This window comes from Haemorhous mexicanus, chromosome 2, assembly GCF_027477595.1.
Source record: "Haemorhous mexicanus isolate bHaeMex1 chromosome 2, bHaeMex1.pri, whole genome shotgun sequence".
In the NCBI taxonomy this organism is placed as follows: Eukaryota; Metazoa; Chordata; class Aves; order Passeriformes; family Fringillidae; genus Haemorhous; species Haemorhous mexicanus.
The window spans coordinates 107,991,747-108,017,884 of NC_082342.1; the positions used below are offsets into that span (position 1 = coordinate 107,991,747).

At 38.2% G+C, this 26,138-nt stretch overlaps 1 protein-coding gene across 2 annotated transcripts in view; it reads right to left on the bottom strand.

Annotated features, from left to right (window-relative positions):
• Positions 1-18,966, bottom strand: part of SMPX (small muscle protein X-linked) — a 42,098-nt gene extending 23,132 nt beyond the window's left edge. The window contains exons 1-4 of one of the 2 annotated variants that reach the window (XM_059839884.1): positions 18,826-18,966; positions 15,221-15,280; positions 10,062-10,151; positions 6,211-6,364 (exon numbers count right to left, since the gene is read on the bottom strand). In XM_059839884.1, coding sequence (XP_059695867.1) covers positions 6,224-6,364; positions 10,062-10,151; positions 15,221-15,259 — 270 coding nt within the window. In that variant the 5' untranslated portion in view covers positions 15,260-15,280; positions 18,826-18,966 and the 3' untranslated portion in view covers positions 6,211-6,223. Of the gene's footprint in view, positions 1-6,210; positions 6,365-10,061; positions 10,152-15,220; positions 15,281-18,805 lie in introns of both variants that reach the window. The other variant, XM_059839885.1, reaches the window with a different exon arrangement.
• Positions 18,967-26,138: the final 7,172 nt, after the last annotated feature.

Genomic DNA, 26,138 nt, shown 5'->3' on the forward strand with positions numbered 1-26,138 from the left:
ATAGTGGGGGAAAAAAGGAGGAAGAGGCGATATTTGGAGTGCTGGTGTTTGTCTTCCCAAGTCACCGTTATGTGCAGTGGGGCCCTGCTCTCCAGGCCATGGCTGAGCTCCTGCCTGCCCTTGGGATGCTGTGAATGAATTCCTTGTTTTGCTTTGCTTGCTTGCATGACTCTTGCTTTATCTATTAATCTGTTTTTACCTCAACCCACAAGTTTTCTCACTTTTACCCTTCCAATTCTCTTCCTCCCTGGTGGGGGAATGAGTGAGTTCCTGTGTGGTACCTGGTGGCTGGCTGGGGTTAAACCATGACAACCAAATTTTTTCTTCTGATCACAGAAACTCTGGAAAATAACAAAATTATTTTTTTTTCTCAAGGAGGTAATAGGATTACAAAGGTTCCTCTGATACTAAATGATGTCCTGGACATCCCCTTTTTCTCTTTGAAAAGAAATTTCTAGCTCTTCTGTTTAAGGGTCTGAAAGCACATCTTAAGTAAACTCAGAAAACCTGGAAGGCAAACCGAAAGAACTTTAAATATGCTATTAAAAAAATCCTACAAGCCTTCAGCTACCTTGTTTCTTAGGACAGTTTTACAAGAAGAAGGAATCTGACAAAAATGACAGCTGGCCATGAAATCCCCGAGTGCTGCTGGTCTGGGAGTTCTGAATCAAAAACAGCAGGATGGTGGAAACCATAGATAGAAGAAGACAAGAAGCACTTTGAAATTACCACAGGCCACACCGTGAGTATGTTGGGATGCCCAGTCACTGGGCACTGAGAGAGAGTGGAAATTTTCCAGAGTAGAAATCCATTTGGGATTTAGGTAAAATGAACCTCTTTGAATTAAGTCTGTAGCTTGCAAACATAGCAGTTTGGTCTGACTGCCTGTTCTCACTAAAAACCTATGCTTAAAGAAATTGCTTCAGCCAAAGGACAGAGATAAGAGGGGGGCCCCTTGAACTCTGAAACAGATGGAGAGGCTGCGGGAGACAGGGTAGGGTGACCCAGGAGTTCCTTCTGTACTTTCTGATAAAAAACTAACTGATAAAAACCACGAAATAAATAAAATGAATATGTATGAACCTATTGTGAAATTCCATGCCTATGGATTAGTAAGGGAGATCAAAAAGGACCAGGAGTTCTTAGGGGCACACGTATCTTTTAAGGGCAGCGATCCCCACATGCGTCCAGCGCTGTATTAAACATACCAGCTTTACAACTTTCACAAACTTGTAGAGTGTTTTTCTTTCCACAATTCAGCACCACCAAGAAGAGCCTGGCTCTGTCCTTTTTGCACCCTGCCTTTAGGTGCTTATGCACATTGAGGAGATCTCCCCATGACCTCTCTGGCTTTGGCAGGAGGGTCCTGCAGAGATTCTTGATGCACACCCTCCTTCTTCACCCCCTAGTTCCCACTCCAGGAGATCTTATCTCCTGACCTACCTTGGCATCCTCTGGATGCAGGGTACCCTTTTCTCACAGAAGTTATGGCTGCTGGGACTCAATTAAATGAACACATATTCCTAAAACTGCAGTGTTTTTTCAAGAGCTCACAGCAGGTCAGAGTTCCTCTGCTAGCAAAGTACTGTTGTGTTTCTGGAGAAAAAAGCAATAACCTTGCTTGTAGCAGTACTGCAGTTTAACTGTACCCCTCCGATCCACATGAGCACAGGGATAAGATGCAAACACTAAACTGTGTGTAAGAGCAGGGACACTAGGAGGGGTAAATGGCTGCTGCTAACTGAGGGGCAGCTTTAGAGCAATATATAGCAGGAAACTGTAATTAAATCTTTAGCAGGCAAAGTTATAATGCTAAAAATGTGCATTTTTAGCCTGGGGTGATTGACAAATTTTTTTCATGTAAATAATTAATAGCAACACTAAGGGACATCTTGTGTGCATGGATATAAGACCTTTATTCCCTGAGGGACTTCTGTTAGGGTTTTTCCCCTTTCTTTTTTCCCCAAGTGATGCCAATCTCAGAGGCTGCTCTGCTGACAAGATGTCTCATTTTATGTGGGGCAGAATTCTCTGCATAGTGCAAAGGCTAAGCTGCCCTAGGAAGCTCTTGCTAGTTCTTCAGATTTCAAAATACAGTTCCTTTGCTTCTGTAACCTGACAACAGAACTACCTTCTGCAATCAAACCACCCTCCCAAGTAGAGCTCCAGGTAAAGACAACAATTTGTCTGCAAGTACTGCATCAGATGGTGAGAAACCATTTTATCAACATTGTGATGGGGATCCTGACAATCCTTTTTTCCAAACACAACCAGAATACAGTGCTGGGAGTGCTGCCCCTATGTCCATGACAGACTGTTTTGTAACTTCAAGATAGTAAATTTCCCTTTTTGCCTTTTGAGAAGTTCTTCCACTAAGAACATCTGCTTCAAGAGGAAAGGACTAGACCACTTTAGCTGAAGGTTTAGGTCCTCTGAAACAAAAGCCCAGCATTTAGACTCCATGGCCCATCACCATAAAAGATTTCTTACACAGCCCTCCACACTTCAGGACAAAACAGGGGAAGGGCTGCAGAGCAAAGAATGAACATGAGCTGCAGAAGTAACTGGCTGCCATTTTCTATATTCTCAGGGGAAATGCCAGTTTGTGCTCAGGCCCATTTTCAAGTACAATCACCATGCTAGTTATCACATGAAATATCACAACAATTGGCAATAAATCTCGGACACAGCAGCCTCCATTTGTCACAAACTGAATGCTTCCTACCATTACTTATTCAGTAGGGCATATATTTTTAGTGTATGATATTTTGCTACTATTTTATTTTGCATATGCTTCACTCCTGTGCATGTAGAAATGTCCAGGTGTGAAGAGAGCAGAAAAAAATTGTAGATGGAGAAAAGGGAAATGAATCATAACTCACATTTATATTAAAACTAGCTGCATGTAACACATCATCTACAGGTATGGAAGAAAAAAATCTTTATGACAGATTATGCTAATTAGCTAACTATAGATGATAGACCCGATCCCCAGAAGGGATGACTACAGTAATATCTTAACTGAGGAGCACTTGATGACCTTCAGTGGATCCAGTTTCATGACATCTCTCTAATTACATTCCTCCCACAAACTGTTGTAGTCACTACTATGATCTTAGCAAGTCTATTCATGTTTCCTAATTTGGCAAAGAGCAAGACCAAAGATATTTAACAGAAGTTACTCTAAAGTGAAAATTATGTAGGAATGGGTTTGCAAATAATGAGCCAACCTAATGCTTTGTAGGTTTCTTATTTTTGCTGCTGGGTTTGCATGCTAAACTTAGCAAGAAAACATGGATCAAAATTAATACGAAATTAATCATGTTAGCTTGCAATTTATTGAAACTAACCATGAAATATGACAATACAGGAAGTAAAGTTGGAAATACCTGCTGTGGTTATAAAAGCTTTGATATCTGTGGCATGTTAAAGTGTACTTGTGATTTTTTTTTATTGTATCATATTATAGGATCACAGAATAATGGATATTGTCCAGAGTATTTGGAGTTATTCTAAGTGTTTCAAGTAGAAACAGAGTTTCCTACAGAGTACCACAAGAAAGAAAAAAATAATATCAAAGGGAAATCCCTCAGTAGTGAATATCTGAGAAGATTATAGCACTGATGTAAGAGAGAATTAATTTCCAAACTGAAAACCAAAGAACACCCTCATCTATCAGTACACACTCTGCACAGGCATATTCTATGGACCAGTCAATTCACCATTCTTTTGAGATCATCACATCCAAAGGATGATCTCTAACCCCTTCTTGTAGATGGAGCAAAGTATCAGGTATGTGTGGTTGTGAATTTCTTGCAGACTGAGATAATCTTCTCTAGATTTGCACAATCAAACATAAAACAGCTCTCTGACAATATCACATTTTATGGAAGGCTGCAGGCCACAACTTAAGCATCAGATCTGATGAATTTCTTCTTACAGGGGACAGTCCTTACATTTAGTATCACTCAAGGCTGCTGATGTGGCACCTGATTAATTATATCTCAATTTTATGTAGCATTCAGGCACATGCTTAGTTCTGCACAACATCCAAACTCACAGGCTCCAGCGAGTCCTGTACCTGCAACTCCTGTGAACACTAATTTTTCAGATATGATCTGTGACTGCACTACCCAAAATCTAGAAATCTGTATCCCTGTCAGAACCTGAGAACCAATACATCAGAAGGACAGAGACAGAAATATTTTCTTAATAACCTCACTGCTTTCAAGATGCCCTTTACTTTGCTGATGTTTCTGTAGAAAAATTTAGAGTGAACAGCTGAGCATGCCCTAAATGTTTCTGTCAGATTCTCAGTAAGGTAATTACTAAAAAACTTTTAAATGTTAAAAATAGCAATCATCTGAGAATAAATATGGGGCTAAATTTATGTTGGAATATCTCTTACAGGAAAAAACCTCTTTAAAGCCTCACATTAAAAATTCATGTTTCTCTGGGCAGTGCTTTAGTGAAATGACTAAAATGTTACATTTTACAAAATGTTTTTTTCCCCCCCAAGTTTCCTGAAGAGAAAGACTCGGTTGCATCTTTAAAATATCAGGAACATTATGACACAGCAGGGTAAAAGCAAGAAAAAACTCAACACTCTTTCCTTCCAAATGGCCTATTTATGCTGTACATAAAAAATAATGATGTTAATGATGCAGAGTGCACTGGGGTAATGCACTCAAATTATACCCAAATTCTTTTAAGATTCCTGTTTCTTAGCAGTTCTGCATTCCCAGAACCCCTCTGCATTGCTTTCTGTTTTCCTCTGTTTTTCATTTATGTTTCTGTGCAGTAAATTCAAGATGATTTTCTCCTGCTCAACTCCTCTGCCTCTCTTCAGGATAAAAAGGATTTATCAGTCAGTATGCACAACTAGCAATTCAGGTGAATATTATGTGACACAACTATCTTTTTCTTAAGGTGGGGATTTTTTGGAATTGAAACTTCTCTGTACATCTGGGTTTTCATTGTAAGTGCCTGACACATCTTACTGACTCAGGCTTTTCAAAGGAAATCTGAGGATAATTTCATGGACAGAAGTTATCATTAATTTCTATAAGGTTCAGAATGTAGAACAACAAAGGCTTATGGGTCTTGTTTGATATAAACTTTTCTGAAGTTGGCACTGAAGTGCTGAATATTTCCTTTTGAATAAAATGATCATAGAATCACAGAGTGGTTTGGGCTGGAAGGGACCTTTAAAGGTCATCTAGTCCAACCCCTCTGCAATAAGCAGAGTCATCTTCACTAGACTAGGTTGCTCAGAGCCTCATCCAGCCTGATCTTCAATGTTTATGGGGATGGGGCATTTACCACCTCCCTGGGCAACCTGGTCCAGTGTTTCATCACCCTTATTGCAAAAAGCTTCTTCCTTGTATCTAGTCTGAATCCAACCCCCTCAAGTTTAAAACCATTCCTCATTATCCTATGACAAGAAGACCTACTAGAAATCCTGTCCCCATCTTTTCTATAAGCCCTCTTTGAGTACCGAAAGGCCACAGTGAGGTCTGCTCAGAGCCTCCTCTTCTCCAAGCAGAACAACCTCACCCTTAGTCTGTCTTTCACAGAGATGCTCCTGCCCTCCCTTCACCTTTGTGACCCTCCTCTGGATTCACTCCAACAGGTCTATGTCCTTCCTGTGCTGGACTACAGCAAGTCCTGGAGTGCCACAAACAGCATTGGGTATGTTTGTGTGATCAAATACATGGAACCATTAGTATGTCAATCTTGAATTACATAAATAAATTAATATCTAATAACTAATGTTCCAAAGGAGCTTTTTAAAAATACTGACCTACTTGTCCATCACTGCAACAAATACATTTGCATTGTAAAACATTCATTTGTAGATATATTGTAAAAATACAAGTTTTATGTTTTGCAAAACTGGAACTTATGCTTATGAAGCAATATGTTATTTTTAAGGTGGCTTTGATATTCCAAATACACTGACTTCTTAGTATGCTGAATAGACTACTTCAGGCTGGTTGGTGGGTGCCATATTTCATTAGATGTAGACTCCAACATGTTTGAAATAACAGCAAATCCCAATTATGAGTTCTAATATTTTTTCTTTGAATTATGGGGTGTGACTCCAGGTCCACTGAAGTAATTGAAAAGCCATCTTTTTACTTAGAGAGCTTTCTGGATCAGCCTGCTTCTCCTAGAGCCACGCAGAGAGAGAACCTCTCTTCTACTCACCTGCTTCTTCCAGCTACTGTTCAGCTTTGGGGACATATTTCAGCTCACTCTTTATGTTCTGAATCTCTGACAAGTTGACAGCAGGACCTGGAAGTTTCTTAGCTCCTGGGAGCACTTTCTTCTCTTTCTCCTCCTCTGTTGAAGCAGGAGCATTCTGCACAAAAGAACACCAGTGACCTTCCTTCTGCAATAGCAATCTCTTGAACATGAGCATAGATCAGTTATTTGAAAAACAGGAAATTATGTTTTTGTACTCCAGGAAATCCCAGTGGAAAAAGGGGGGGAGTCATGAAGAGATAAGTTATTTTGTTGGTTGTTGTCTAAAATGTCTAACAACATTCTAAAAAGAAGATGCTCACTTTAGAGGAATGAGGATTAGAATGGGTAAGAATTTATAATGCCAAGCAATTACTAGAAAGTAACTGACTGGAGAATTGATGGCAACTCCAAATCCTTCATATTTTAGATAACAAAAAAGTAGAAGAATCATTTTTATAATCCAATTCCTTTGAGAGTTTCACAGTTGCCAGACACTTGGAGAGGAAGACCATCATGCACTTCTGCAGCTCTGGAGAAGAGTTATGATAGTTGGTTATGGACTCCAAAAGCTCCATGCAAGAGCAACAGGAGTTGAAATTTAACTTTTCATAACCTCAGTGGCAAGACCAGAAGGGTTTTTTGCCATTTTATATTTGAATTAAGGTAGTGCTGCATGGCTGCTTTGCTGACACTGTAAAAAAGCCAGTTAAATAACACCAATTACACAATAGTGAGTAACTCAGCTCATTTCCCAATGGACCAGAGGATTTCAGCCCTTGGTACTTCCTCAGCTGTACTATTGCTTCTGGATGAGTAGAGCAGGTATTAAAAACCATTTCTGCTCTAGACTGGGTAATATTTTGAAGGAGTAGATTTCCAGACATGACTTTACTGTTGTTCCAGCCTGTTGTGTATTTTATAAAGCTGGCATAAAGGAGGAATGAAGTACATATAGAGATTAATTTATATTTTAATAAATAAATAATAATAGTTATATAGTAACTAATATTATAATATATTAGTTATAGAATAATATTTAATAATATATTTACTATATAAATAATTTCATGATGAAATGATTTTTTCATTTTTGATTACTCTGTGAATGTCCTCTTGTGATGGGTTTTTTAGAGTTCAATCATCATATAGTTTTATTAGCCACCCTTTTTGAAAAGGTGCATTAACTGTGAACAGTCAATTCTTACTATTTAACTTTTTTTTTAAAATTCCAACATTACTTGTCAGATATTACTGGCCAGTAAACCCCTCTTTTTTTTTTCTCTGTTGACTAATGGACTACATGCTAATCAGGAAGAAGACTGCAATGCCAACTAGCAAACAAACAAGGTATTGGAGAAAACTGTCATTTTCTTCCTGTCTGATCTTTAAGGACTTTCCTAAGATCATCAGATATAAGAAAATGGAATTGATAATTAAATTTCTGGGCTTGGTACACTTGTATTATCTTTTCTCACATTTTAGCCAATACACAATTAATTAATCCAAGATAATACCAATAATATTTTACTATTTTTTACTAGATGATTTCAAATCCCAGCTAGTAATTCATCCCCAGGAACTGTATACCTGGTTTAATGATCTAACATCCTGAAACAGTAGCAAAGCACAGCAGGAGAATAAGTAAATTGATACAAAACCTGTTCGGACGGATGCACAAAATTGTATCAGTAGTCAAAGATGTCATTAGTTTGTATTGTTTCCTGTGACAGTTTTCCTAGATAATCTGAATAATCAGGGGAAACCAGCACTCCCTGAACCCTGCAGTACTTATTAGTACATAGCAGAAACTATGTAAAAAACACCATTTCAAGTCATGTGCAATACCATTCCTCTTGTACAACAAGTGGTGCAAGCTCTGCCCACAGTTTGGAGACTTTGTGCTCCGTAAATTGTTGCCAGCGTTCTCTTCCAGCCTCAGGTGTTTGCTGTTTATGACCTCACTGCTCCCTGTATCTTTCACTCCATGTGCCACACACAGCTGAGGTTAGACTAAAGCCTTCAGTTTTATGGAAGGAAGCTTGAAGAGTCCCTTAGATATACAATAAGGGTTAAAAAATACAAGCATGGGAATGCTCTGACTGAAGAAGAGTTATATTCTGTAATTCCCACCCTCCATTTCTTTTCATGTTAACATGTCTGCTCCACTGACCTTCAAAAATATACATTTCTACCTGACTCCACCATCCCTTTGAGTAAGATCCATATTCCCCCCATCTCCTATGTCAAGGCTGTAAAATACAGTGGAAAATGCACTGTTACCAGTGATTATGCACTGTTAGCAAAAGTTGCATTTGTCTACAACTGCTCTGAAAAATCATGAGCTGTATGGCAAAACTTAACAAGATGAGAAAATTGAAATGACAAGTTCACTGGTAGCATTTGTATTCTATTCCTATAACAGGATCTTTTTCTGTACTGTTTAATCCCATTGGTTTGGTTGAGTATTGCTCATAAAACCTGGGCCAAGATCTTCCATAATGTCTGTCCCCTACAGAGTATTCATGAAGCTGAGAAACCAAGCAACACTCAATTACCCAAACAAATGTAGTTATCAGCACCAGTCATTTATTTTATTTCTCAACACTACTAGAACTTACACATGCTATATTAGTTTCTGCTTAATAACATCTACTCCTTCACCAGTTTAATCACTGCAGAGAGAATATGCTTTGATTCCTTTCCAAGGGAGAAAGCCACAATATCTATCCAAGGTCATTTTGGATGTTTGTTTTTTAAATCTTCTTAAAAGCCAAGTCAGCCTAGGTTTGATTATTTCAGGAAAGTTCTCTGTAAACACAGCACTGTTTATATCAAAATATGGCAAAATTCAGAAAAAAAAAAATCTGACTGAGACAGAAAAGGAAGAATTGGCTCTTACAGAACCTGTCCTGCCCTTGGCTGTGAGGAGCAGTGGGAGCTCTGGCCCAGCAGGATGAGTTCTCATGTGGGGATTGTGAATCCAAATTAAGTAAACTGGCCAGGAAACCAGGAGCATCCATCTTTTTTATCTTGCTTTGAGTATCTATCACTACCTTTTCTTCCACTGTGGGTGTTAGGGTCTCATTTATTATTGAAGTTATTGGTAATTAAGATGCTTTAATAGGATTCAGAAATATGATATCTGTGTTTAATCATAACCTTTGTGATCAATGTTAGTTAAGGTATAAATTGGATTTTATATTCAAAACTCAGTGTTAAAAGACTTCCTGTAGAATACAAGCATGAAAATACAGAATTCAGTCTAAAATGGAGTATTTTCACCCCTGGGCAGGTAAATGGGTTTGGAATTTCTGTTTTAACTTGCAAGTGTCTTCACATTCAATTTCTTCTTGTTGATAAACCTTCTAAAAAGCATTGTGTTTGAAAACCTGTTCCAATATTGTTAAGCTGTAACAATAAATCACACCACAGGGTGACAGGGAGCAGCAAAGTCTTCCAAAGGCTTGCTATAACTTTTCCTGCTGTATCTCATCAGCTCCCATTTAGAGAAATACTGCTGGTGAAATCCTGGCTCTCTCTCCTGACAGCAGATATCATCCCACTGGGGAAGCAGAGTTGCACACCTTTGAAACAGTTTATGTTCCCATAGGTGCCTTGGCACCAAAAGCAGAACTATTTCTACATGAAGTGTTAGTAAGTGGCCATTTATTTCCATGAATGATCAGTGCATATTTAGCTTTGGTACCTAAGATGGGCATGTGGAGCTATAAGATCACTTTAAAGGCTTTTTCCCATTTTATGGCAGGGTTTCTCCTCGGAAAAAAACAAATCAAAAAACCTTTTTTGCTTACCTCCTCCACTTCTTCAGGCATAACTTCTTTTCTTTTATGAGGGTGGCCTGCACCAGGTCGAAATGCTCCCATTGGGATGTTAATATTAGCCTGTGAGAAGGAAATTGTGAGGCATATAATAGTGACTGATAAATGAAGATGCAGTTGCTAAACGGCAAAACTCGAAAGGAGTGGGACAAGCATATAGACATTATCATGCTTTCCAAGCACTTATGCCTTCAATGTATGCATCATCACACCACTCCTGTGGAAAGAGAAGTGCTTTCATCTCCATTTGAAAGAGAGAAAGTGAAAAAACAAACTAGAAAGCTTTTGAAGTTCTGCATTTTAGACTAATGCTAACTGATTTCACTGCACTTTAAAAGAAATGAGTACTGGACACTAAAGTGTCTTTAGGCACCTGGGTCTGCTTCAGTTCGGTCAAGGTCAAACAGAAAGTGAGTGCCAAAAGCAATGTTTAAATGTGTAAATCATGCAAATCCTTCAGTAACACCCAATGACTGGACCACTCCCCATTCTCTAGTGACACCAGTTTTCACCTCACTTAATCACAGCTATCTTAGAAGGGAAGCCTGCCTTGAGTCATCTTAAGCCATAAATATTAAAAATGTGATTTTACCAATAAAATTTACCCACAGTTGCTATGAACTGCAAATACTTGAACCAGCTCCAACACTGGGCATACCACTGGCCCCTAGCTTCTGCAAACTCTCTCCAGAATGATACCCACACAACTGCATCAGTCTCATCTTTTATCTGGGGCAGAAAACCAGTAGCCATAACATAATTGGGGCTGATAATAGATATCTTAAAAGTAAAGATTTTGGGGAATAGAATGGCACAAAACACTGCTTAGGAAAGAGCAGCTGAAAAGTATCCATTTCCCAATGTGACCCAGCCAAGATTGTTTTAAAAGTCAAATGGCATGATCAACTAAATGCACAATTTATACTTATTCTTATCTTGTGATCTCAGAAGAGAAGCTGCTCCTAGGAAATGTCATCAAAATACCACAACTCCCACTGGTAAAACCAGGGGCTGAATCGATAATGTTACAGAGCAGAAGCAGAGAACCTTCTAACAGCGAGCTCTGTTCTTGTCCTTCACCGCCTGACTGATCTGCACTAAATGAAGACAAATAATCCCATCCTTCTGCTCAAGTTATGGTCTTGCAGATCATGACCCACTTGGGCAACCACAGGAAAACAGCTCACGGCTTTCAGTAACAAGTGTTCTGACAGCTGTAATCAAATGACAAGCAAATTAAAAATCCATCTGCCAAGAAATGAATGCTTTTTCCTGTATTCTGCTTACCTGTTTCCCATTATCTTATTCATGCAAGATGACGCTGTCATTTCAGTGGGGCTGCCAAATATCTGCAGGGTCACAGATAACCAGGTATTTGTTTCATACAGGTCTTCCACTGGGCATTAGTTTAGCTATGGTGAAACTTTTCACCTGCGCTTTTTAAGTTCCCAGGGGACAGGGCATTTTCAGCCTCACAGTTCCTAACTTTCTATTTCGTTTATGGGTGGAAAAAGCCCAGCTTTGCTGTTTCTAGTTTTAAGTAACTTCCCCGCCAAGCTCTGGTATCTCCAGACAGCTTCGATTTTTGGAATGGGAAACTTCTCTGCAAAGTTTGCAGAACTGAAACTTTAAGAGATACCTCTCCTTGTGGTGCACATCCTGAACTTGGACATTCCTTCCCCTCGGAGGCAGCCAAAGCAGAAGCCAGCCTCCCACAGAACACTACAGCCCTTGCATTTCCCACTGTGATTGACAGACCAACTGTGACTAAAAGTGGTTCAGAAAGCAAAAATGAACCACTAAGTCCCAAGCTGCTAATTAAATTCAATAAAGCACTCTTTGGTCTGCTTCAGCACTTTCCCAGTAATCTGTCACAATAAAGCAGTTTGTACTTTTTTGTCTGCAGTAGGGACATTCATGACAGAGTTTGAGCAAGAAGCATGCAGCCATGACAAAATAACTTAGTAAAATGAGCATCCTTTAAGACATAGTTAAAAACAGTTTGGATCTGATAATACATAATGTAAATCAAAATACTTCCAGTATGAAATGAAAATATGACGTTTCCAAACAATTCCTGACCATAGGTACCAAAGTCCTGAGCTGTAAATCTCTCTTAATCCAGAGCTGGTCCTGTCTCACAGATGAGCAGCTGTGTAATGGGTAGGCCAAATTCTGTACACCAGCATAGCTCTGCAAAGACTTGTGCTGTGTTGCCAAACAAGTTTTGTTGCTTAACAAAAAGACAATTTTGTTTTAAAAATATGTTTCAAGACTTCTGTCACCTGTGTGTTGAGATGGAGATATGACCCTGGAGGATCTCCAACCAGTAAAATGCTAAATAGGAAATTTTCTGTTCTAGACTCTGGAAATCCTAAATTATAATTGCTATAGACAGACTTTCTAGGTGTGCTTGTTATGTTTAACCATACTAATTATGAAAACTTCTGAGTTTGCCTCTTCCTTTGTTTGAAAGGCCTACCATATTTAGTGCCATGCAGTTTTTGCAATGACTGGGTAGGTATGTGCACTGATGTACTCTACCAGGGTCCTTCTGAACAGACCAAAGGAAAAATATCTGTACAAATGATATACTAATATATTGTGGGTTTGACTCAATTGAATTGGTACTTTGAGATTCTTTTGTTTTGTTCTTCTTTGTGTTTATTAATAGAGAGAGGGTATTAAGGTTAGGATACAACTGATGCAGCTGTGCATGAGTTGAGGACTGCTATGGATAAGTCCTTCACAACATCACAGCCATTCCTGGCTGTCCAGATGGATGACTGAGTAATCTGGAAAAACACTTTCATATAAATTTATTTATGGATTTAATTTTGAAAAAAGGAAGGAAGGAAGGAAGGAAGGAAGGAAGGAAGGAAGGAAGGAAGGAAGGAAGGAAGGAAGGAAGGAAGGAAGGAAGGAAGGAAGGAAGGAAGGAAGGAAAGAAAGAGAGAAAAGAAAGAAAGAGAAAAAAGAAAGAAAGAAAGAAAGAAAGAAAGAAAGAAAGAAAGAAAGAAAGAAAGAAAGAAAGAAAGAAAGAAAGAAAGAAAGAAAGAAAGAAAGAAAGAAAGAAAGAGAAAGAAAGAGAAAGGAGAAGCTGTAGAGAAAACTGAATGAAATCCAGAAACAAACAACAACAAAAATCCCTAGAAACCTCCTCATCCTTACCTCTGGGCAAAGCCAAGAGTGTTTAAAGATAGAATAATTTTCAGTCAGAGCTGTTCACAGCCTTTACCGCAGTGAGAAGGGGAGGTCAGAATTGTTTCCAGAAATTAACGTACTTTGGTCATCTACTGCCCTGAACTACTCTTGGGAACCAGCTGCTGCCTTTAAGTCTCACACATGTATTTAGTAGCTATTGGGAAATGAACATTTTTGTCTATATCTAGTACAGTCAGAAAAAAGCCATTTCAGACACAGAACACCATGAAACACTTCAGTTAGTGAGGTGCCATTACACTCCCATTGCTGCAGCATGATGTACATTCCCCAGGGCACATCAGTCCTATTATACCAGCACACAATAGCAAAGAATCACAAGATATGAATCACAATGTATAAAAGTAATGTGACATTTTGAGTCATAGTTCTTAGACTGCTCAAAGTGTATCAAGCATCAATTCAGGTGCAAGTCTCCCTACTAGAACCACCTTTGACACAATGTTTAATAGATATATTTTAAATTTTTGCTGTAATTTTTCTCATTATTCAAATTCCCTTTGCAAAAAGTAAAGTTTCTTAAAATATTTCACTTAGTGCTTAAATTTAATGCATTTTTTAAATGAACAACCTAGGAGCATTGTTAATATTTAGAAGTTGTAAGCCATCCTAGAAATAAAATGTAGCATATCATTACATCTCTAAGAAAAACATTTAAACCAATTAATTCCTTAGAGATGTTTGTATGTACCTATTGAGTTTAAATGAAAAATTAAATACTTTTCAGCTATTAAAGATCCATATTTTTTCATTAATCCTACAAACATTTGTATAGTCACTGTAAAAGAGGGATGAAAATTTGAACTGAGTGAAATAAAAGACTGGCAAAATGGCAAAATTTTTTTCAGATTTCAACAGAATTAGTGTACAGTATTTTGCATGCCTATTTTGGTAGAATTGTTGATGTTGATGATGATGATGATGATAAAGAGAATCTGCATTTTCACAGTGCCCTTGCATCTTCAGTATGCTGCCTAGCCCCTGGCTAAATAATCTTGATGCTCCAATCCATTGCATTAGTATTATCTCAAGAAAACAGAGAACAAAGAAGACTTCAGAAATTCCATTTTGTGTTTGGCAAACACAAAAGGTAAGGCAACTTGAACTCATAGTAAAATTTCATTTGAAGTGCATTTTACAAAATACATGATATTTCTGTAAGATTCTTTAGTTCAGAAGATATTTTGGCCTTTGGACAAGAACCACTGATAACATGAATTAAACACGTTCTTCATGACCTTCCTTCATGATGATGTTGGGATAATTCTCCAGCTGTTTATAAGTATGCAACAATCAACTCTATCCTTATAAGCAACATGTATGCAACAATCAACTCCATCATCCTTCAATATATCATTGAAGAGGTTATGTGGCAGACAAGAATGTTTCAAATTAAAAGATCTGTGTTTCTCTCATTTTCCTTTGGTTTCTAAATAAAACGCTTCTTAAACAATTATTTGAACTTGAGGGTTTTTCTCCTTAAGAATGCAGACATGAAAAACTTCACAACACCCATGCTATCTTTTTAGCCTATAATGCTCCCAGCATTATATTGGCTTTGTGGAAAATCTAATGGTTGCAGGAATTATTTTTACTTAACAGTTATGCAGATGCATTACCACATTTTGCTTAGATGATCCTCCAATAGGCATAACCTAACACCCAAAAACCATGCAAACAAGTGATTAGTGAACCTACCTGATCCAGTTTTTATATCAGCTCAGATCAAAAGATGACCTCCAGGTCACACTTTTTCAGTGCTTTCATATCTACTAAGCTTTTCACTTTAACAGAATAACCCCAGCTAGCACTCCTATGGTGCTTTGTCTGAGCAAAAATGCAGTCTGCCAAGCAATGGAGAATGAGATTTATTATTTTATTATATTAAAAACATAAATGCTATCTCTTACCTGAATGGCTTTGACATGTGATGCTGGTTGTTTTGACATTTTTACGACAGAGGCTTATCCCTGCAAGCAAAATTGGAAAGTGTTACAGGCTCTGACATTCTGATAGCTGTGGAAGATAAGCTAGAACTTAACCCATGCTGCCTCTTGACAGGCATCCATTTCATCTGCCCAGCTCCTGTTTCCATCTCAGTTTCCAAGCTGCTCAGTTATTCCTTCTGATATCAGGAGGAGACAGAACACCTGAGCTTCACCAATTAATCTTTCATAGCCACAAATGAAGCTATCTCTTTCACATTAAAAACAATAATGAGTAGAGATAAGGAATCTCTCAAACCTTAACAGCACTGTAAAATGAGTAAGAATTAAAGGAAGCTTTTGAGGATAAACAGGGTATGATTAGCCCAGTCACAGTCTGTATGTGGCAATTACTAGAACTCTCAGTTTAAGCCTTCTCTCAAATAAAACGTAACTTGTTAGAAAATATTGATAAATGCAGACATAACCATTTTCTAACTCAACCCTTGCAAATCTCTAATGCCTGTGGACTGAAAGTGATCAAGATGGTCAAGCAAAAAAGTTCTCAGTGACAATTGCTAGAGCACAAAGTAGCCTCCCTTCAAAGTTTTAGATCATATAGATTAATTAATTTTCTTTAGCAAGAAGATCAAAAAGAACATATTTTTCCATATAATTTTATGCAGGTGGAGAAATACAGACTGATACACTATTAATATACAATAGCAAAGGGAAATACACCAAAGTAAAAAGGAAGAAACTTTATTAGCAGATTATTTGAAACACCATCTCAGCCTTTCATTCTCTCACTGAGAAGTTACATTTTAACTGGACTAGAGTTTCATCAAAGTCTTGTTATTTAATTATTAGAATATAAAGTAAGGCAGTAATTCTAAAAGCTGAGAAATTAATTCACCAGAAAAGTCACTGATCACCACCGAACTACAGCACATTTTTGATACTGTATTTAATCTTAGCTAGGAAGGGAAGTAACGACAACAGAAATAAATTACATAGGAGAGAACAGCAGAATACACTGAGAAATTCAGTGTGTGAAGACTTGGGTACCTCAAAGAGTACAACTGCCACGAGGCAGTCCCCAAAAAACCATACAGATGAGTTGTAGGTTGGCTTCACCTTGGAATATCAGCAATATCAGCCAGAAATTGTTTTGCTGGGACTGACTAGAAGACTTTCTCCTGCATATCCTAACATCAGTTTTTAACCTGTGTACGATGCTGAGCAGAATTAAAAATACAAATGACCTGCCATTAGAGGTCTCCCTCTGGTCACATTCTCAGCTGCAAAAGGTGGTGTCCAAACTAACTCAGCATTCAGTCAGAGGTCAATCATGTTCATAAATTGTTTGGGTTTAAATTGCTTCCACTAAATTAATAAATCGGAAAAAATCCCACTGTGCAAAATAAAACCAGCATTCTTCTCATGAGCTTTATATTGTGGTTTTAGATATACAATCTTTAAATGAGAGGGAGTTTTAAAAATTTCAGAATTCACTTTAGGGGATGCAATCTCAGCCACTGACATCCGTGACAAAATTCAAACATATTTCAAAAACACAAAAGGATTTATTACACTCTATCTCCTTTATTTTTGTACATCTTTATTAGGCATATAAATAACTGTTCCATTGATCAGTAACTGTATTCCAAAATAAACACAAAATAATTCCTCACTGACTGGGAAGATAGGAGTCATAATACAGAACGTATAATTAATTTTTTAATCAAGTTCTCATCTTTCTAATCAGAATGAAAAATGGAAACAAAAGCACATTTAAAAATGTTTAAATAACATTAAACATTTTGAAGCACAGTGGATCTACTTCCCAAACACTGTCACAAAGAAATTCTTGCTAAGATGCACTTCATCTTGCATTCCTGTGCATTTCGAAAACACCCATAACACACCTCTTGGGCTACTTAGAGATAAATGGCAAGGATTTACCCTGAACCTCAGCTTTGAAAGAAGCCCAGCATTAGTGCTCCTCAGAGAGGTGCTCTGGGTTCACAAGCAGTCAGTGTTGGAAATTACTGCAATCAGACACCGGTTCCTAAAGAGGGATGCATGATACAATTGTGTAGGACTGCTTTTGGAGGAGGTGATTTTCCTAGCAGACCATGCTGTCCTCATTACCGCCAGAGAAATCAGGACAACAGCACACTACTGAGTAAAAATAGATCTCTGTCTCTTTCCCCTTCCCTCCCTTCCTCGAATTTCCTTACAGAGCAATACTGACCATCAATCACAGGAAAATAAACCTTAGATTACAGAAGCATCCATTACAGAAGTGATAAGTTAATTTTTATCAATTCCTTTGTTCTTTCACCATGTGTCTCAGAGAGAGAGAGTCAAGAGAGCTGCACTGATTGTATTAAGTTATTTCTGGTATTGCAATCAGCTCTGCAAACTTGAAAAAATCCCACTTCACCCTCATTTCCCCAGCAGCATTTCACGTCTCTGGCAGGCAGAGAAATGCAGACACGCAGCCTGTTTTCCCTGGTGTCTTTTTGGCCTCCCCACACCTTACCTTTTACCTTTTATGGGCTGCATACTGAGCCAAACTTAGAAAGCAGTGGCAGCATTAGTTCAATCTGGAGCTGGTTTATGGCAACCTTCCCTTGCAAATTCTCTCGCTTTGCAGTGAAATTACTCATGACCAGGACTACTTGTGAAATATAGGACTACTGCAGGGGAATAAATTAGTGTTTTGAAGCAAAACTTTGTAAAACAAAGGGAACTTATCTTCTGTTTCTCTGCTAAAAATAATTTCTGACAGAGCTGCAGCAAGATAATAAGCTGATTTATTCAATTTGCTTTCAACATGACGAGATATCATAATGCCATCTTTTGTAATGCACACTAGAGATGTACAGTAGCACACAGACAACAGCAAGAGCCCTCCCCCTGCCCCAGCTGGAAGCTGTCCTCTCCCCGCTCTGCATGCACAGCATCAAGCACAATGAGCATTTTGGAGACAGAACTGCAGTATATAATCTTATTAAAAGACTTTGACAAGAACTGCACGACTGTGAGACCCAACCAGTACAATGAAAGAAGAGAAACCCCTACTCTGAAGCTTTCAGCCTGTTACACAAAACTTACTACAAGCTCTAGGCAAATGTGGTCACATTTTCCATAATACATACACAATAATCTTCATTACAGTTGCCTGTTAAGCTTAGTGAAAGAAACCTCTCTTACATCAAAACCATAATGTAATATTTCACTAACTGTAATAGACATACAGAAAACAATAACCTTCTGCCTATGTACTACAATATTCAAACTCATACACACTTCTTATGAGTCATGAGGTATTTAAGTGACTTTTTATTTTAAATTTTTAGATCCCCACAGACTATGAAGTAATAGCGATCTGCTCTGAATACTCTGATACACTGCATGAGACATTAAAATAGGCAGAAAACCACAACTATTGTAGTAAATACACAGCAATTCCTAAAGAGTTTTCATGAGAGTCTTTCAAGATTTTAATTGACCCCTTCAAGATTAGCTAACTTATTTACTTATATAAAAAAAGTTCCAAACCGTCAAGTGAGTAGGCACACCTCCTTTTGATGCTGAAAGAGGTACCTTCTTCTACCAGCTGAGGTATTGACTGTGACCCTTTTAATGTGTCTGAAATAGCTCCGATGCTTTCAGCCTGGACGGCACTGAGTGCTGCTCCAGGCTGGAGTGGGACTCTGCAGAGAAGCGAAGTGTAAAAGGGAATTCCTGTCATAGCTTCCAGTTGTTCTTCCTAAATATAGAGTTTGATTCACCCTGTAACTTGGTCCCCTGTGACACTTGACCATGGTAAAAGCAGGACTCAACTGTCAAGCAGGAGGTGTTGAAGGAACACACCTTTAGGTCCTTTTTCTGCCCTCTCTCTCCCTGTCATTCCAGGCTTTTCCCAAGTGCCAGGCATACAGCAGTAGCAGGTAACACAGAACTCCTCCCATGGCATTTGGGGCAGTGTGTGCCTCCCTATGCCATACTGGAGAAGGAAATAATTATGGAGACGTAATTATGAAGAAGTCACCTCAGAGGTACTATCTAGGGGAGGTGAATGACACGCCAACGTGACTGTATTGCTGCTGCTTTGGGAGCAAACTCACCCAGCAGCTGCCCTGGGGTGTCAGCAGAGCCTTCCCCCCTGCAGGACAGCCCTGCTCACCAGGGAGGGCTCCTGAGCCTGCGAGGCCATAGTGACCAGCCACTGAGCCTGCAGGCGTGGGGATGAAGAAAAGCCAAAGGAGGAGTGTGTGTGTGTTTGTGTGTGTGAGAGACAGAGAGAAAGAGAGAGTTGTTATAGCTCATGAGGGAAGTAAAACATTACATAATTATGCTCATGCTGGCTGGAGCATTGTCTTAGTGAGACAATGGATGGAGATCTCACAACAAGTCATGTGTGGGGCATAGCCTCAGGTTTCCACTTGGAGAAGTGCAAATTCCTGGTCATCTGTGCATCTTCACAAGAATGAATTTCCCTCTTCCTCACTCTGATGTACCTGATCTCCACTGGACCCACAACAGTAATGGTGACAAGAGCAGTGTCATTATGGGCAATAACCGTCAAGGATCTCCCTTGAGTTTAACTCATTCGACCAATAACCCTTTTAATTTCAAGTATCTCAAAGAGGAAGGTGACCAAGCAGGCTGCTTCATTAAGCCTGTGACTCACTCTATACTGCCCTCTTTCCCAAAAATGTTGTCATCTGGAAGCTGATAAAGCTGATGACTTGCTCTAGGAGATTGCTGACTACCTACAGCCAACCCCTTCCCAAGCAGCCACATGGATGACACAGAAGCAGGCACGCAACCGGGATGTGCATTTGTGTAGGTCAGGATTGATGGACATACACACAGCCATCAGCTCGATCCAAGGAGACCTCTATTCCTCAGATAGGCTGATTATGCCTGTTGCCAAAGATTTTGAGGCATGAGAGGACTACTGCACTTGAAACATGGTGGAGTTCCCAAGAGGACTCACAAAGCTGTTCCTTGGCTAGAATAGAGCAGTCTGCAGTCAGTCGAAGGCCCTGCCTCCCAGGTGGTTTGAGCCCACATTAAAACAAAGCCAGCCTCAGGTAAGTGACTTTACATATCTCCTTCTGAAGGTTCATCTTTACAACAAAAGTACCAGAAGGCATGGAAGAGGCAATATATTTTTGTAACATGATCCTGTACATTAACTTATTTCAATTTCTATTAAAATAGCAATGTTACAAACTAGCTCTTGAGTACACAGTTCTTTCTTCCATGTGTCATTAATTAAGCAAAGGTAGGCCATTGTTTAGATTTTATAATCTCTTCGTCTTGCAAATATGCCTAATAAATATCAGCTCAACACTATTCTCTTCAACAAATTTTCATACCAGTGACAAGTAATTTAGTAGTCTTAGTGATGTGTAAACAAGAAAAGAGTCTGTCACCTACCTAACACCCAGTAACTCTCACTACACCTGTACTGTATTAAATTGTGAGGATAAAAGGAGTAAACTTAAATCTTATCACTAAATATCAGAAAATGCAGATCTGAGTAGATTTTGCAGGGAAAAATAGTCACTTGGCATTATTTTGAAGCATATCATTGCCTTTGAATACCCTCTGGGATTCATAGCCCCATGACGTGCAGAGTCATCTGGTAAATGCATGCAGCAGATGAATTAGTAAGTAAAAAAGGAGGCATATGTGCATTTCACATGATGGAGTCAGTGTCTGGCAAGTTAGGGCCCTGTACATTGACAAACATGGCACAAAATTATTATTTCTTGTGTATAGAGATCCAAAAGATATAGTAGAAATGCATTTATTTGAAGTGTAAAATCCCAATATAGTTTAAAATAGACTTCTGTGGCATTGCTGGAAGCTTGTCTAATTAATATGCTTCCTGGCACAACTTACTAGTTTTGAAAGTGAAGTTGATGGTTAACAGAAATGTGTATGTGTCTTACTTCTCCACTGAGATATTTCACTGCATAATGTCAGAACTGTTTTTTAAAGCTGTCACTACTTAATACATTTACGTAAATGTTTTGCTTTTTGAGAAACCTCATGAGCATAGATAAAACTTCCTGAGTGTGCCAGAAGAACTTATTTTTCTATGAAGTCCACAGTGTTTTAGTGTAATGCAAACAGTGTAACACAGTTGAAAATGCAAGTCCACACATAAGAAGTCCCAACCTCAGCTCACTTGAAATAAGACTTCTTCAAAGTAAGAAGTTTAAAAATACATTTCTGGAGTTTTGCTTCAAATTACCACGTAGCAGCAACATATTATAGATCTTTAGAAATGCAAAACTTTGCTTCTCTGTCTTAATCTTAGCTCCACAAATTTCAGTTTATTATCAGGGAAGAATAGTGGGCCCACAATATTTGGCTAATTAATTCCTATCTTTATGTTCACTTGAATTTTTTTATGAAAAATATGCAAACTAAAGTTGCAGTGTAACTAGTATAACTGTTCTCCTCAGTCAACACACCAAAATTACTGGTCAAGATGTAAAAATAAATACCTGCAATGAGACAGATTTATCAGAGGACTTATGCATTGGATCCTGAAAAAACACCCAGAGTCACCATCCATTTTGTAAGTCACTTAGGTTTTATTTGTATTTTTGGGCTCTTTCCCTTAGTAAAGATGCATCCATGTAATAATGACTTGGCACATAGACTTGATGGAAGGCAGAGACTTTTAGCAATGGTACCCAGTCCCACGCAGTCAGACAGTACTACAGAAATTTAAAATATATGGAGCTATCAATTTTATCAGGCATCACAAACAATTCCTATGCTTGATTTTAACAGAAAGCAACTTTGAATCATAGATTGCAGAAAGAGTATCAAACCTCAGTGATTTTTATCAGAAAAAATATTGTTTGAGGAAGTATCATCTACTGGTTGTGTATGTCTTCCCATTTTGCCCAATCTCTATTTCTTAATATCAAGAAAAAAATCAAGCACTTGCTCTAGAGTTTCTACTTGTATAGTTATGCCAACAACAATAACATCAAGTTATTTAAATAATGAATGACATAAAATAGCATGTAAAAATGTTTGCTGTTATCTTGTAGGCAAGAAATCAATACAAAACATATCTAAATTAGCTGATTTTGTTTCCGTGGCATTTCTGGGCTACTAAATATTAATTCAAGTCCTGCATACTCTCTTTCTTTTCCATAGAAAAGCATGATGATTATTATCACAGACCGTTCTATAGAGAAATAATTAGTCTTGTATTAAGGAGATGGTCTCATTAGAAGCTTGCAGTGACCTTGTTCTGAATTTCAGAATTACAGCATCATTAATAGTGTCGTTAGCATCATCTACCAATTTGTATTAAGTTCTGAAAATGCCTTATGAATACAACCCATACAAATTCTAGAACATCATAGCTTTGACCACTATTACCCAAAATCCATATTCTCTGTTGCTTTGTACTGTGTAAAATTTCTAGTTATCCAAATGTTTTCGGTAACTGAAAGATGATGATGATGATGATGATGATGATGATGTACAAGCAACAAATTTGTTTCCACTTTTCTCCTTGTAAATTTTAACCAGTATATCTGGCAAAGCTGGTAGCATAAGAAAGAGCAAGGCTAATGGCAGATTTTGAATATGAAATTTAAATCACATGCTGATTTTTGTAAACATCCTGTCTACTGTAATGAATCAGAATTATTTGGAAAAGAAACAAAAAACATGACACTGCACCATCAGATACTGTTCTCAGCAAGTGATTTTGACAAAACAGGAACTGACTAAATCACTGTTGAAACTTTCAACAGAGAGACTACTAATTGTTTTCAAAAACAGGATAATTCAAGTAAGCATTTACTATCTTTTTCAATCCCATCACACACGTATTTGATGATGCCCATCCCCATCAGCTGATCATATCAGCTATGCACTATTAGATCTTGTCAGATTAAGACCTTATCTGACTGCAGCAGGGGATTTTGCAGTTGACTCAGCCCAGAGAGAACTAGGTACAGATGTAACAGAGGACTTGGGGACTCAGCACCACAGAAAGTACCTTATTTATCTGTTGTGATAAAGCATGACAAAAAATTGCAGCTATGGTCCCTCTGTGAGCGCAATCATCTGAAGTCTAACAAAGAGAACAATGACTAAATTCTCCTGATTTCTCATCTGAATGGTATATTGAGAAGAAAGAAATACATGTTTGATACATTAAAAATCTGTCTGGTAGAAAGATGTGCCCAGAACAAGTAAGATGAGGAAATGGGTTGGAGGAAACAGAATTTCAAGGACAGTAAATAAATTAATGCCTTTAGATAAAAAGTTACCAAACTCAAGTACGACTGCACCAACCTGCTGAAGTATAAGTGATTTATCAGTTGCTGTCTTTGGTTTGTACCTGTTGGACAGAAAATAAAAGATGAAAATAGTTAAATTGTGGGTGTGAAGATTTTTAAAGTTTGACTCAATATCAGGACACTAATCTTAGTTCTCAAGAGTAATAAGGAAAAAATCCTTACCTTGTCACACCTCCAATGTTCTGAAAAACGAAGCCATTAAGAATGAATGCTTTCCATAGTGAAGATATGAATAAATCTTCTAGTCATACCTATCTATGAAGTAGTCAAACATGATCTCCATTTAACCTTATTTTTATTGAATCAAATTTACTACAGAAACATTTTTCAATCATCTGTGGCCTCCTGCCATATAAATATTGCAATGTTCAGAGAGAAATTGCCAAAAGAATTCAGTGTTGGCACAGAAAGACAAGTCCTCCAGCTGCTCCACTGGGCAATGATGTTTTCCAATGCAATATCAAATCTCCAGGATCAAAAAGATCCTGGAGATTCTCTTAGGAAATTACACAAAGTAGTTTTTAAAATCTTCACATCTTCCTTTACACCCCTATGAATTAAGAGTTGTGGACAGGCAATATCTCTTCTAAAAGGATAAAAAAAATGCCTGGAAAAAGAAACTATATTCAGCTGTTTCACTCCATCTCCTCTGGCTGCCCAACACAAGCTCTTTAAAGTACAGCTCAGTTCTCAAGATCTGGAGCTGAAAGTGATGCTTGAAAATCATTTGTCTTGGAAATTACTTTCGAGAACTGCAGGCTGCTCTGTGTTTCCTGTGCCCACCAGCTACTGGTAAGGTACTGGCTATACTCTGACTAGAGTATCCATGAAGATGTTCCCTGTTTTATTGCAGCCAACTCTCAAATTGTTTATCTTTATTAGTAAGAAGGAAATGCCCCTAGCTTAGGCTCCTAACACAAAGTGGTCTGTGTAAGGCAAACCCACAGTTTTGTCAAGGATAGTTCACAGGTGCTCTGGCTGACAATGGGCAGAGTGGATTTGTAGTACTGGGACACCAGTTAAAATTAGTTTATCCACTGTGTGCAGTGCTATGTAATCACAAAGCTGCTCCCCTCTGTCCTTGAGGTAGAACAAAGCCAGTGCTGGTTTAACTGACTGCTATGCTGCATGATGAAGCAATTCAGGAGCTGCAGTCCAAGTGAACAGATCTGGGGACATCCTCACTGGGTCATCCTGTGCAAGACATTCCTATTGTTCAGAACAGCCAAGTATCACATATGCACAGATTAATCCAGACTGGATGGGGCCCTGAGCAACCTGGTGTAGGGGAAGGTGTGCCTGCCCATGGTGGGGGACTGGAACTAGGTGGTTTTAAGGCCCCTCCCAACCCAACCCAATCTATGCTTCTAAAAAGAGAGATGCTTCAGGCTTTAACAGCCTATGAAATTATGAACTACAGACTACTTTGTCTCAAACTCTTACCTCACTTTGACTTGCTTGTGCTAAGGGCACTTCTTTCCCTTTCCCTTCCCTAGGGTTTAAGGGTTCCATACAGGTTTTGGGTTCAAAGTTGATAGGTCTAATGCTATCATGTGCATTTATTTCAGGTTACAGTAGGTATGAAACAATACCTGTTAGACCGAAACTATTCAATTTATTTTGCATTCTGCATTAGAATAGGGAATTGTGTCCATAGGAACTTCACAGGTAATTTAAAGCAAAAAAAAAATCCCTCAAACCTTGAAAAAATTTTTTGATATTATGCCCTTTTATGGTCTCCTTCACTGACTAAGCCCTTTATTTCCTGTAATTTAGGTAAACTCACTTTCATGGATAGATTTTTAAAGTTGTAAAGGGCTCCCAACATAAGAGCTAATGCTGAGTAGCTGTTCTCCAGTAGATTTTCCTCATGTATAACTTCTAAATTTTTATAGAGGATGCAAGCATGACTATAATCTAAAAATGGGTAGCATAAGTCTGAAACTAATATTTTTATGGAACTGTATTCTAGAATAATATTCAAACCACATCTCTCAAGTTCCTCTATTTCCTTTGTTTTTCTCTGATACTTATTTCTCCTTGGAATGCAACAGCTTTGGAGGACCCTCTCTTAGATGGAACTTGAGCTGAGATTTGCCTAACAGAGTTAACACAGAGGGGTAAATGCTGCAAACTGACAGCAAGAAAAATCTATAATTTGTTTTGCCATAGATCAACACTGTGAGACAGGTGGTGAAAAAGCATGTACAACCATTATTTTTTGAATAATAATCTAGTAAAGGAATATTTCTAGGAACATTTGTGCTTTACCTATGTTTTCATGTGAATAGTGACTTAAGAACAAATTTCATTTGTTTTAAGAATCAAAATCCCACCTTTCCAGCAAGTATTTTTGGTAACCAGGTTAAATACTGCAAACAAATCCTGAACCTTAACAGAGTATTTTGACCTCATTTCTATTTAAATAAAGCAAGACTGTTTCATACTGTAATTGGAACATAAAAAACACCCAAACCAATAAAATAGTGTAACATCCTGCTATTATCTGTTTTAAAGAGAGCAAAGATGAAAGGATA